Below are 13,410 nucleotides of genomic sequence, written 5' to 3'. Positions count from 1 at the left end.
ACAAGGAGGAGGAGGAGGATGAGTGAGCAGGAGATAAGAGGGAGCGTGGTCCTCAGCCGGAATCAAAGGGCCCCACGCGCTGGCACGGGGTCCCTGTGAGTCACCCGTGGGGCTGGCGTCACCCACTGTGTCCCGTGGGTGCCCACCCTGGGGTCCTCCCACTGCCAAGGCTCCCGGGACAGAGCACTGTGGGACATGAAGGTAATCTCTTGGGACTGGATGGGGAAAAGGGGTTATTTTGTGAGTACATCTCCTTTTTAACCCCAGCACCCTTCCTCCCGCCATCCCCATCACTGTCAGCATCGATGTTTATCTGCGTGCAGCTGCCCATGGGTGATAAGGACGGGTGGCACTCGTGTTGCTGCAGACGTGATGCTGTTTCGGGGCTGTCACTACTGTTCCCATCTCCGCATGGCTCCCAGCTCTTCCAACACCCCACATCTCCATCATTGCTCCGCCAGGTCCCTGATCCCTCTGCTCAGCTCCGGGTTAGCTCAGCTCCAAGAAGAACCTTCTGAGCCCCATCAGTGTTTCCGGCCCCGGGGAGCTGATGCTGCTGCTTCCTCGAAACTCGGATGTGGTGGCTGCCACCGCCACGCGGCCCCGTGTCACTGCCCCCTGGCCACATCCAGTGGGGTTTGCTGTCAGGGCGACAAACGCTTTGTCACCTCCTGGCCCCTGACGGGTTCCAGTTGCCTGCAAGCATGGGCAGCAAGCGGGGAAACCTGCAGGGCAGTGGATGCAGCCCTGCGCTTCCTTGCACATGGATCCATCCGTGCACTCGTGGAGCCCTTCGTGCACACCTGTGTAAAGGGAGCTGCTTGTGCACACGTGGATCCATCTGTGCAAGTGTGTGCACGTCTGTTCATGCATGCCCACGCTAATGAATCTGCTTGCACACATGTGGTTTCATCCATGCACACGTGCATCTATCCATGCACACGTGGATCCATCCATGCACATGTGTGTGCACGTCTGCTCATGCATGTCCCACACCAATGAAGCTGCTTGTGCACATGTGATTTGATCCATGCACATGGTTTCATTCACATGAAACCATGGATGCACATGTGGTTTCACCCATGCACGTGTGGATCCATCCACGCACATGTGGTTTCATCCATGCACACATGGATCTATCCATGCACATGTGGTTTCATCCGTGCACACATGAATCCATACATGCACACATGGATCTATCCATGCATATGTGTGTGCACAGGCCTGATCATGCACACCCATGTAAATGGAGCTGCCTGTGCACACATGGATCTGTCCATGCACACGTATCTTTTGTGCACACCCATGCAAGTCCATGCAGGATGTATGCGTAGTTTACACACGTGTGCACACTGGAAAGATGTTTATGCGCGCACACACAGTGAGTACATGTGTGCATGCATGCACATGTGCTGTCATGTGTGTGTGTGCATGTGTGCACGTGCCCGCGTGTGTGTGCACGCCCCAGCGCTGTGCATGCATACATGCGCATGTGTGTGCACGTGCTCATAGTTACACGTGCCCAGGGGTGACTATACACATACACATTCACATACACATGCACATACACATGCACATGCACACACACATGCACATACACATACACATGCACATACACATACACCTGCACATACACATACACATGCACATGCACATACACATGCACATGCACATACACATACACATGCACATACACATGCACCTGCACATACACATACACATACACATGCACATACACATGCACATACACATGCACCTGCACATACACATACACATGCACATACACATGCACATGCACATACACATACACATGCACATGCACATACACATGCACATGCACATACACATACACATGCACATACACATACACATGCACATGCACATACACATGCACATACACATACACATGCACATGCACATACACATACACATGTACATATGTGCAAGACCAGGGGTTACTGTATGTGTGTGTGGTGTGTGTGTGCATGGGTGCCTGTGCCCAGAGGTGAGCACACACATGTGCACATGGGTCCACATGTCCAGAGGTGACCATACATGAACTAACATATGCAAACCCCGTGTACATGCATGTGCATATAGCACAGCGCAGAGGATGGGGTGGGCGGGGCGCACTATCGAGCCGAACCGAACCGAGCCGAGCCGAGCCGAGCCGAGGCAATCCGATTGGGACCGACCCGATCCGAAAGGAGCCGAACTGATCCGAGAAGGGGCCGACCCGAACCGAGGAGGCGATGAATTGAGCCGAGGAGAAACCGATCCGATCCGAACGGGGCCGACCCGATCCGAGTAGGAACCGACACGACCCGAGAGGGGCCGAACTGATTCGAGGAGGGGCCGATCCGATCCGAGGAGGGGCCGATCCGATCCGAGCGGAGCCGAGCGGGGCCGAGCGGGGCCGAGCGCCAGCCCATTCTCATAAACCACATGCTGCCGCGGCGCTATAAAGGGGAGCGCGGCGGCGGTGGTGGCTCAGCCCGGCCCCGCTCGGCCCCGCCGCCGCCTCGCTCGCTCCGCCCGGCCCCACAGCAGCCCCGGCCCCACGGCAGCCCCCATGCCCCGCCTCGGAGCCAAGGTACGGCGGCCCTTCCCGTTATCCCGGTGCGGGGTCCCCTCGTAACACGGTCACGCCGCGGGACAGGGCAGAGCTCCCGGCGGGGGGGATGCTCCAGCCCCGGCTCGGTTCATGGACCCGCGGGGTGAGGCTCCAGCCCCCTCCCGATTCTCGGTTCCAGCCCCGGCTGCCGGAGCCGAGGGGTGAAGCCCCTGGTTCTCGGTTCCAAGCCCGATCTCGCTTCCCGGAGCCGGCGGGGGCAGGCCCCGGTTCCAGCCCGTCCCGTCCCGGTGGGGTGAGGCTCCGGCCAGCCGTGGCCGTGTCTCGGCGGTGGCATCTGGCAGCTTCACAAGAGGGGAGGATTTTGGACAACTTCCAAGGGAAATTCCCCCCCTCCATCACCCAGGCACCCTCTCAGTGCCGGTGCACCGGAGGGGGGGGGCACGCATCATCCCCCCCACCCCGCGGGTCTGCTCCATCCCCACCTCGGGGGTCTTCATCCCGGGACAAGCCCCCGTTGCCCACCGTGATCCCGCCACGATTTGGGGCCTCCCCGCTTCGTTGCAGGAGGACTGGGAGGGGAATTTGGGGCGACGCCAGAGCTGCTGCATGGAAAGAGCCCGGCGGGTGCAGGCTCTGGAAGCTGGGGGGGGTCCGGAGGGTGGGAAGAGGATTTTTGGGGCTGGGTGGGTCGGTGCGTCAGGCGGCTCCCCGGAGCCGGGGTGGAGGAGAAGATGTGCAGGGGAGCTGGAGAAATGGTGTGGGAGAGCGGGATGAGGGCTGGATGGGGAATGTGGAAGTGGCTGAGAGCCACAGCCAGGCTTGTGCTCGCCAGGCTCCGGCCACGCAGCCCCTGCGCTGGGCGCTGGGAAATTCCCTGCTGACCTGACGCTCCTAAAAATAGCAGGATAGCGATGGGAATGGGGCTGGAGGTTCACGGTGGGGTTATCCCGCTGGATCGGGGTCAAATCCATCGCAAAGGGGAGGGGGGGTGGGTGGGAAAGGGGGGGGGTTAACGCTGCTCCAAGCCTTTGCTCTGCCATGCTCAGGTGTGCCTGCTCCGCTGCACCCTGCTCTCCTCCCTCCTCATCCTCCTGCTCTGCAGCATCCATGAGACGGAGCAGAACAGATACTGCCAGCAGATCATCACCGAGCGGCACCTGGCTGAGCTGGAGGAGCTGGTGAGTGGGCTCCCTGCACAGTGCCACGGGATGGGGCGCAAACCAGCCCTGATTTTGAGCAAATCTGCTGGTTTTCACCTCCGGCATCAAAATGATGGTACCCAGGAGCTGAGCATCCGTGGGCACAAGGGATAAGCGGGTGCTGGGAGGGGGGGGGTGATTGTGCAGTTGTGCTTTTATCGTGGGCAGCTGTGGAAAAGTGCTGGTGGGATAAATGGAAGACGATGGGGAAGAAGCAGGAACGGGGCTGGATGAGGCAGGAGCGATGGGGAAGCAGCCGAGGGGACGGGTGTTTTCCGGGCGGCTGCGCAGGGGTTAAGCGGAGGAATCCGGCTGCATTCCTGAGTCCAGCTGCTTGCCTGGAAGCTGGGCTGGCAACAGGGCTGTGGGTGGGTGGCAGGCAGCGAGGGGGGCCGCTGGCCAGGCGATGGATGGAGCCAGCCAGGCTGTGGCCATGGGTGCCTTTGGCGACGGGTGCCTTTCACCCTGCGTGGTCCATAGGGGCAGCGCTGGATGCTCACACCCATCCCGCAGGGACACGGCTCCTCCTGGCCCCATCCCGGCTGTTGGGGCCGTATCTTGTGCTGGCCCTTGGCTCACCCCCGAGTGTGGGAATCGTGCTGATGTTCAGGGGAGAGCCGGGAATTGGGGGCACGCAGGGATTTAACCGGTTGTCGCAGATTAAATTCCACTGTGCCGCGAGAGGGGTCCTTTACCCCGAGCCTGTAACCGCTGTGTCCGGGCTCGGTTTTACCTCTTCCTCTTCAGGCACTGAGCTGTAGTGCCAGGAGATGGCAGATAACGGCTTCTTCCTCTGCCCAAATTGTCCCTAGGCGGGGGGAGCCTTTGCTTTGTAATCCCATGGGATGGGAAGTGGCTGCGTGCTTGCAGGGAGAAAGGGGATGGAGCAGGTTTGAATGGAAGGGGTGGTTTTGCTGCTGGGGATTGCAGCCCTCTCCTCTTCCCGCTGGTGGAGGAGCCGTCCCCTTGCTCCAGCCCCTACAGGATAATGGAGCAATTGTTTCCGGGCCGATATTCCGGGCGGCAATTCTGGCAGCCCTTACCATTTCCAGCCTGGAATATCGGCCCGGAGAGAGGGAGCTTGTGTTGGACCCCCTCATCGGAAAGGGTCATGGCATGGTGGGGGGGATCCCCGCTGTGGTGTGATTCCCATGGGATGTGTGACCTCCTGCATGGTGGGATGCTCTTTTGCAGCCTGGCTTTAGCACTGTGGAGGAGAATAAAGCAGGGCTCTGCTGTGATGCTGGGAGGAAGAGGAGGAGGAGGAAGAGAAGCAGGGTGGGAGGAGGAAGGCGTCCTTGGTACAGGGAGTGTGCTTATCCCTGTTTGCAGGGATAAGCACCCCATGGGGTCGCATCCTGCTCTGTCTTTCCAGGCTGACACCCAGATGCAGCACCCGGGCAGAGTCTCCTTCAAGTTCATCAACAAGATGCAGCTGGTGAGTGGCTCCTTGCTGGGGACACAAGGGGACAGGGACCAGGGCTGGCTGGTGCATGGGGGGGGGGGATGTCCTTGGGTCCCCTATCTCCTCTCTCTTGTCCCCTTTTGTGGATGGCAGCCCAGGAGGGACCCATCCTGCCTGTAGGCAGCAGTTGAGTCCCAGCTTAGGCAGCCTGCAGGGCCATGCAAAGGCATTTTGTGCCTCAGTTTCCCCAAGGCAGAGCAGGATGGGGGGTGCTGCTCTGCCCATCCCAGAACCAATCTCACTTTATGTGTGTGTGGGGTGTCTGTGTCCTCACAGAACGACTCCGTTTGCTACGTGAAAGCAGCTTTTCCTCTGCTGGGCAAGATCCTGGAGCGCACGGAGTTCAAGGAGAACTCCTCCAACGCCAAGAAGATGCAGATGGTGCGCAGGATGTACAGCCACATCGACGAGAGCTTTGACCCCTGCATCAGGGAGGAGGATGAAGAGGAGAGGAAGGTGCGGTGTCCCATGCCAGAGCCACGGGGGAATGGTCCGAGCCCTCATCCCTGAGTGAAAGGCTCGCTTGGACAGAGCCTTGGGTGATGTGGTCAGTGTGAGGTGTCCCTGCCCACGGCAGGAGGCTGGAACTGGATGATCTTGAGGTCCTTTCCAACCCAGACCATCCTATGGTTCTATAAATGGGGTGTCCAGAGCATCCTGGGGTGGGTGCACGGGCACAGGGAGCCGTGGAGGGGTCAAACCCTGCCCTGGGTGCAGCGTGGACCCCCGTGGTGGTGGGGTGCCACCAGGTGCTCTGCATGGTTGTGGAGCTGATGCCGAGCATGGCTCTTCCTGCAGCTCTCCCAGATGTGCTTCGAGGAGTTCACCACCTCCCCATACGAGATGCTGGTGCTGGTCAAGCACTTCTTCCAGGACATCAACCAGCTCCTGCAGAACCAGGAGACCTTCGAGCGGGATTGCAGCCAGGTCTACCGCAGGGCCTGCCTGGCACCCAGGCGAGCTGCAGCCTCCCCAGGTGAGCTCTGAGGCTTTGCCTCTCCCTGGTGCTGGGCTGGGGGGGGGGCTCGGGTTCACCTGCATGGGGCAGCTTCACAGCCGCGTGTCCCTGTCCGTGGGCACACGCGGGCGCCGTGGGCTCGTGTCTGCGTTGGTCCTGTCTCCGTCACCGTCCCCAAGGGGTGGCCTTGGTGTGTCCGTGTTGAGCCAGGCTTGGGAGAAGGGGCTGGCGGCCCTTTGGAGTTGGGATTTGGGCTGAATCCCGCTGGAAACGAGATGCTGAGGGCTGCAAGGAGGCATCTCCATCGGCTTGGCTGGAGGCATTGGGCTTGGCTCCGTCTGGGAGCCCCAGTGCATGGGATGAGTGTTAACACGGAGGATGGAGGTGCTGGGACTCCTCTGCCACCGACGTGCTGCATGACCTGTGTCACTCCGACTGCCCCCTGCCTCGGTTTCCCTTGACCAAGCCTTTCGGGGAGAGCGTTTTGGGGTGGAAGAGCCCCGTGTTGCTGTCCTGTGTCTGCATGCCCATGGAGGAGATGCCTTGCTGTGTGCTGGAGCTGTGCCGTGTCCCTGACGTTAAACGTGACTGTCGGTCGTGGATAACCCGCTGCCATGGGCTCGGGGTACCCGGAGATGCGGGTTTGCTTCCTCCTGCCCGGTGCTTGTCGTCTCTGTGCTGCCCCATCGCTCCCTGCCTGCTCCCTGCCTCACCTTTGCTCTCCTGGCTCTGGTTTGGGTGGCTGTTTGAGCTGATTCCCCACGGGGAGGGACGGGGACACTGCCCCCGACCTTGGATCGGCTGGCTGGGCCCCTCTTGGAGGCTGCTGACCCCACGGCCGTCTCTTCTCTCTGCTTCTTTCAGGTGTGGGGACAGATCCTGACTGCAATTGCCTGTCCCCTGCCCTCCCTCCTGCCACCCAGCCCTCCCTCTCCGCTGCCACCCATGCCAGCAGCGAGGAGGCACCCGCTAGCACCCGGCTCCCTTACAGCCTCCTCCATGCCACCCTCACTGACTTAGACGCCCCATCACAGCCCCCCAGTAACACGGACGGCGGCTCGGGGACCGGGGAGGTCCTGGCTGCTGGGGTAGGCGACGCTGCGTCGGTGCCATCCATTGGGATGCAGCAGCCAGCTCCGGCCGACAGCACCGAAGCCATCCTGGATGCAGCCGGGACCATTGGCCTGGCAGCGTTGGACGTCCCCATCGTGCATGGGGACAGAGAGCTGGTGGAAGGTGGCACCGGGACAGCGGTTGGTCCCCGCCTGCCGCATCCTGCCCAGCACCAGGGAGCCTCCATCCTCCTCGACACCAGCACCCCCAGCAGCGGCGGAGCCAGGATGGAGCTCATCCCCCAGCTCCGCTTCACCAGGATGGCCCCGGGGCTGCGGGACCGAGCTGCGGGGGGCCCCGGGGCGCGGGGCTGGGGGCTGAGCCGGCGCCGGGAGCCCCAGGATGGAGGTGCCGGGCCCAGCTTTGACTCTGGCTTTGTTCTGAGCACAGAGCAGCGCAGGAAGGAGCCGCCCGCCAGGGAGGGCCATGGGGAGCCCCTCGTCTACATCACGGTGGCCAGCGCGGTGGCCGTGCTGCTGGCCATGGGGGGGCTGCTCTTCTACAAGTACAGACCCAGGGTAAGGACCCCCCCCCCCCACTGCGCCCCAGCAGCAGCTCCTGCCTCGGTGTCCCCGCTTGGCTCTTGTTCTGTGTGGGCTGAGCCCCGCTTTCCTCATCCTGTCAAGATGGGGACACACCGGTGGTGCTCAGCGGGGTGGGAGGGTGTTGTGTGGGTGCAATGAGAGCCCCCCCACACCCCATTGCAGCCCCTTCCCCATGGCTCACCTCCCCATACCCCTTCCCCACGGCTCACCCCCCCATTCCCCTTCCCCACGGCTCACCTCCCCATTCCCCTTCCCCACGGCTCACCTCCCCATTCCCCTTCCCCACGGCTCACCTCCCCATTCCCCTTCCCCACGGCTCACCTCCCCGTTCCCCTTCCCCATGGCTCACCTCCCCGTTCCCCTTCCCCACGGCTCACCCCTTCCCCATGGCTGACCTCCCCCTTCCCCTTCCCCATGGCTCACCTCCCCATTCCCCTTCCCCATGGCTCACCTCCCCATTCCCCTTCCCCATGGCTCACCTCCCCATTCCCCTTCCCCAGGGCTCACCTCCCCATTCCCCTTCCCCACGGCTCACCTCCCCATTCCCATTCCCTTCATTCAGGTCCTGGAGCGGCCACTGGAAGATGGAGACCGTGACCCCGAGGAGCCAGAGAGGAGGTGGGTGTGATGCCATCCTGCTTGGGGAGGCTTTGGGGGCCCCCACCATGCCCTAACCCCCCTCGGCTTTCCCTTGCAGGGCACTGCAGGGAGCAAGGGAATGTCCAGACCTGGAGACTCAGGACCTCTGAGGTGAGCAGGGGCTGGATGGGACCTTGCTGGGCTCCGCTCCAAGCCCATGGGGATGGTGTCGAGTCCCTGGACCATCCCCAATCTCGGCCATGGGCAGGGAATTTCGGCTGCCAGCAGGGGATGGATGGGGATGGGAAGACCGGGAGATTCCCAGGTCGGCGCCCCAGTGCTGCCAGCTGTGGTTTCACAGCCCATTAATCCATTACCAGCACTTCCTTAATATATAGAGTGTATTTCTTCCTGTGGTTTTGATGTGCTTCTCCCCACGCCGCCTTCCCTGGCTCCCACTCATCATTCCCTTCCTTCCCGCAGGGCCCGAGGCGGGATGTGAAGCTGCTCGGGGGCTGGATCCGGATGCTCCTTGCTGTGTGCAGGAAGGGTCGGCGCGCACCGGCCCCGCTGCGGTCCTGCCATGATGCTGACGCTCCCTCTTCCCTCGCCCCAGAGACTGCACAAACCTCCCTGGCAGGGACAAAAGGATGGGGGGGGGATGCACCCCTAGTGGGGACCCCCGGGCTCCGAAGGGATTCAGGACGGTGGCAGTGGCTGATGTGAGGCCGCGGTGCTGAGCGGGATGCTGGGGGTGCTGGATGTGGGATGATGATGAGGATGGATCCTGCTTGGACATGGCCAGTGCTGGCTGAAGATGGAGGGGATCAGCTCCATGAATCTTCTCCCACCCCAGCATGGCGGGGCTTGGAGCAGCACCCATCACTTCATCCTGCCTTTCCCAAGGCTTCATCTGGAGCATCCTGGATGCTGGGGATGGGGAGGGGGGGGTGACAGTCACCTGGACCCCCTCCAAGCTGCACAACCCCAACTCACAACTGCAACCCTCACACTGTGAATATTTAAAGCCCACCAGTGCCCGTGTCCCTGCATGGGGATGGGTTTGGGGGTGATGCTTGGCACCGTCCTGCTCCTCATCCTCCTGCCGCCGGAGCTCCGGCTCCGGTCCCGGTCCCGAGCTGGCCTCGGTGTGCTGCGAGGGGTTTATTTGTAATAGAGCAAATCAAAGCCTTTTATCCCACAGGAATATTTGAGGGGGGGGGCCCTCCTGCCCCCTTGCAGGGTTCTTGATGCGAGCTGGCCTCGCCTCCGACTGGATTTCCTCTTGTGACTGCGCTTTAAAGAAGGGAAATGGGGCTTGGGAATGACTTGGATCAATGGGGATGTTTGGGATGGAGATGCCCAAGTTGGGTAGTGAGGGGCTTTTTGGCTCAGCCCCGCTTCCTGGCTTAGGGAATAGCCCGGTTTGGGGTGCACCAGTCCCGGTGGTACCCACAACAGTGGGCTTGGGCTGCATCCTGCATCCCTCTGGCCCCAAATGTGAAGCGTGGCCCGCGCTGCTCTTGGGTTTTGAAGTATTATTTTTATATGATGGAAGAAAACGTGGACAAAACCAAACTGTTTTTAAAGAAAGCATTACTATTAATTGTGGTTTTTATATATATATATATATGTATGTATGTGTGTGTATTTATGACTGCCAGAAGGAGGGGGTTCCAGTGCAAGGGACTTGGTGTAAATCAGGAGCAAAGCCCTGACTGCAGCAAGGAGGCTGTTGGTGGAAGCACTGATTTGCACCATGGGGAAAGGGGGGGGGGAATCTTGCCTTTAAGCTGTTGTTGGATTTATTTTTGCCTTTTTATTTTCTCCTGGTTTTGATACAAGGAAATGTTGGAATATTTTATACAAAGTCATTTAAAGAAGTTTATTTAAAGAAAAGCATAGAAAGCAGCTTGTATATTTAATATTATTAATAATAAAAGGTGACGTGGAGCGCTGTGTGAGTGGGGGAGCTGATGGGGGGGTGCAGTTTTGGGGTCCCTCATGGGGGATGACACTAAAGGAGGGATGATTGGGTCCCCATGCCTGGGAATGTGTGGGAAGGGGGGATGGAGACCCTTCATCCTCACTCCAGGATGCTCCTGGGCTTGATCCAGCATCCAGGGTTGTGTCTCCTCTTGCGCTCTGCATCTAGGGGTACTTTGGTGTCTTGCAATGGGGAATCCATAGGGAAAGCTCCTGGAGCAGAGGGCTGGATGTGGCCAGCACCGGGATAAGGGCTTGGGGTCGCGCTCCCGCTTTCCTGTTGATCCAGGCAGGAGTTCACGGCCACCGGCATCAGGGCCGAGGGATGCATCCGGCTTTCCTGCCCCCGCCCACCCGCATCCTGCTGGCACTGGGGCGCTCCTGCTATGGGCTCCCCTTCCCCACTGTTGGGGCCCCCCAAAACCTCCTGTGGGCAGTTGGGAAGCAGCTGCTTAAAGCAAACACACCCTCAACAACGCTTCCTGAGAGCACTTCACTTGAGAGGCAGCGCTGGAAGAGGCATTTCCGCAGGGAATGGGGGAGCCCTGCATCCCGCTCCCTTTGCATGCACCCAGCATCGCCGGCGAGGGGGGGGATACCCATGGAATGAGGGGCTTTCAACATCACCCTGAGCCCCTGCCATGGTGTTGGGGTGCAGGGTTAACCCCATGGCATCGCTCCCATGGGATGGATGGGAAGGGCAGGATGGGACCCAGGGGCGTTTTGTGGGTGCTGGGGCTGAGCTGTGTTTGCTGACAGACAGGATTCCTCGAGGGGAGCTGACTCAGCCCAGCCCTTCCTCTCCCCAGCAGCAGATGGGGGTTTCCCAGCTCCACATCCCCTTCCCAGGGAAGTGGGACCTATATATATCCCACTGGATTCAGGCCACAATCATTATGGTTGGATTTGGGGGGGGGGGGGAGTGGGGTGTATTTAAGGTCAGAGGCTGCTCTTAGGGGTGGGCACAGGGCCCAGGCTTGGGGGCAGCTCCAGGTGGAAGCACAAGGGAGGGTGTTAACTCTGGAGCTGAATGATGGGAATGAGTTTGGGAATGGCCCTGGCATACAAGGAGCAGCGATTCCTACCCCATCCAAATGTACCCCACAAACCCTCATCCCTGCCCTCCTCTGGCTGCTTCAAGCAGCTCAAACCTGTGGAATAATATGGACGATGGAGCAAAATAGGAAAACCCCATCTTGCTGTCCTAAGGTTCGGGCCAGGAAGGTCCCTTTGCTTCTCATGTCCCCACATGGTGGCCTCTTCTCCCCTCCTATTATGGTGGGGGGGAGCAGAGAGGTTATTCCCTGCCCTAACACCCCCCCCCCCCCAATGTGTGTGGGGGTAAAACCTGCTCTCAGCCCCCCACATCAGAGACCCCATAGCCAGAGGGAGACCCGGAGCCTTATCCCTGTCCCTTCACTGCAGCTAAGTGGGGCGCAGAGGGTGGGGGCACCCTGGGGTGCCGCCTGGGGTCCAAAATGGGTGTTTGTGCCTTTAAATCTGCCAGGATGGGGTGAAAAAGGGTGATTTGGGGGGGGGGACGGGACACACACAGCAATGAGTGGCTCCAGGACCCGCTGGGAATGGGAGTGTGCAGCACGGGTGCCACAGATGGGGGGCACCCCCCAGCACCAAAGCCGGGGGGGTCCCCCCCATCCCCAGTGCTTGCAGCATCGAGGGGGTTGGGACCACCCAGCTTCATCCCACTGCCAGGAGCCCCCCCTCCCAAGCACCCCAAGGGGGCTCAGCCCACCCTGGGATACTTCCCCCCCCCTCGGGCACCGCAGAGCTGCTGACGGGGCAGAAGTGCCCGGAAAGGGCCCCGAGGCCGCGGTTCGCGGGGCACAGCGAGTCCGGGACAGGGTTTGGCTGGAGGAGGTTGGTGGCCAGAGGCTGTTTTTGCGGGCAGACGTAGTGATTTTGGTTAAAACCCGTTATCTGTGCCCCCCCCCGGTGGGGTTTAACCCAAATGCTGATGTTTTCCCAGGATCCGGACTGTCCGTGGTTGTTCTTCAGGGCTTTGGGGAGCAGGACGGGGTCAGGGTGCCCCGTGGGCAGGGTTGCTGCCTTCCTGCCTGTCCTGGCACAGGGACACAAGCCCATCCCAAAGCCCGTTTGGGACATGGGGGTGATGCTCGGAGGGAGCAGATGAAAACATCTCAGTGGGGACAGATGCATGGGCTGGACAGACGGACACCCATCGGTGTCAGGAGCTGTGCCTGCTCCCTGCCTGCTCCCTGTCTGCACCTTACCTGCACCCTGCCTGCACCCTGCCTGCTCCCTGCCTGCTCCCTGTCTGCACCCTGCCTGCTCCCTACCTGTACCCTGCCTGCTCCCTGTCTGCACTTTACCTGCTCCCTGCCTGCTCCCTACCTCCTCCCTACCTGCACCGTGCCTGCTCCCTGCGTGCTCCCTACCTCCATCCTTCCTGCTCCCTGCCTGCACCCTGCCTGCTCCCTACCTGCACCTTACCTGCACCCTGCCTGCACCCTGCCTGCTCCCTACCTGCTCCCTGCCTGCTCCCTGCCTGCTCCCTGCCTGCACCCTGCCTGCTCCCTACCTGCTCCCTACCTGCATCCTTCCTTCGTCCTTCCTGCTCCCTGCCTGCACCCTCATGCTGCTGGAGGTGTGCCCGTTCTTTGAGGGTCCCGGCTGGGTGCAGCACCCCATGGAGTTGGGGTGGGGTCCCTGCCTCAAACAGAGGGGCTGGTGTAGACCCCACGGTGGGGACCCCAGTGACGCTGATGCTGAGGCTGATGACGGGGAGGGGAGGAAGGCAGCCCTGGCCATGCCCAGCACTCCAGCCAGGGCTGTGCGCCCCCAGCAGGGCTGGGTGGTTCTTGGAGCTCAGCTCCCGCCGCCATCCCGCCCGAGCTGATTTTTCCGGCCGATTTCTCCATTTCCCGGAATTTTTACTTCCTTTTTTTTTCCCCCAGGATTTATATATTTTTTCCTTGCATTATTTTTTTTCCACAGTTATTTTTCCTTTC

At 60.7% G+C, this 13,410-nt stretch overlaps 1 protein-coding gene across 3 annotated transcripts; it reads left to right on the top strand.

Moving 5' to 3' along the window:
* Positions 1-2,454: 2,454 nt before the first annotated feature.
* On the top strand, positions 2,455-10,387 carry CSF1 (colony stimulating factor 1). 3 transcript variants are annotated; one of them, XM_062625692.1, is made up of 10 exons: positions 2,456-2,593; positions 3,622-3,753; positions 5,150-5,212; positions 5,516-5,695; positions 6,038-6,215; positions 7,062-7,285; positions 7,701-7,828; positions 8,418-8,473; positions 8,553-8,605; positions 8,918-10,387. In XM_062625692.1, the coding sequence occupies exons 1-10, from the start codon at positions 2,573-2,575 to the stop codon at positions 9,158-9,160; spliced, it is 1,278 nt and encodes a 425-aa protein (XP_062481676.1). In that variant the 5' UTR covers positions 2,456-2,572; the 3' UTR covers positions 9,161-10,387. The 3 variants fall into 3 exon arrangements, with proteins under 3 accessions (XP_062481677.1, XP_062481675.1, XP_062481676.1); XM_062625693.1 differs by lacking the exon at positions 7,062-7,285 and having other exon boundaries at positions 2,455-2,593; positions 8,918-9,019; XM_062625691.1 differs by having other exon boundaries at positions 2,455-2,593; positions 7,062-7,828; positions 8,918-9,019.
* Positions 10,388-13,410: the final 3,023 nt, after the last annotated feature.

Source organism: Pezoporus occidentalis, unplaced genomic scaffold (genome assembly GCF_034315485.1).
Source record: "Pezoporus occidentalis ecotype Australia unplaced genomic scaffold, CSIRO_AGI_Poc_V1 ctg280, whole genome shotgun sequence".
NCBI lineage: Eukaryota > Metazoa > Chordata > Aves > Psittaciformes > Psittacidae > Pezoporus > Pezoporus occidentalis.
Note: the sequence above shows the minus strand (reverse complement) of the source record. Positions and strands in the feature narration are given on the sequence as shown.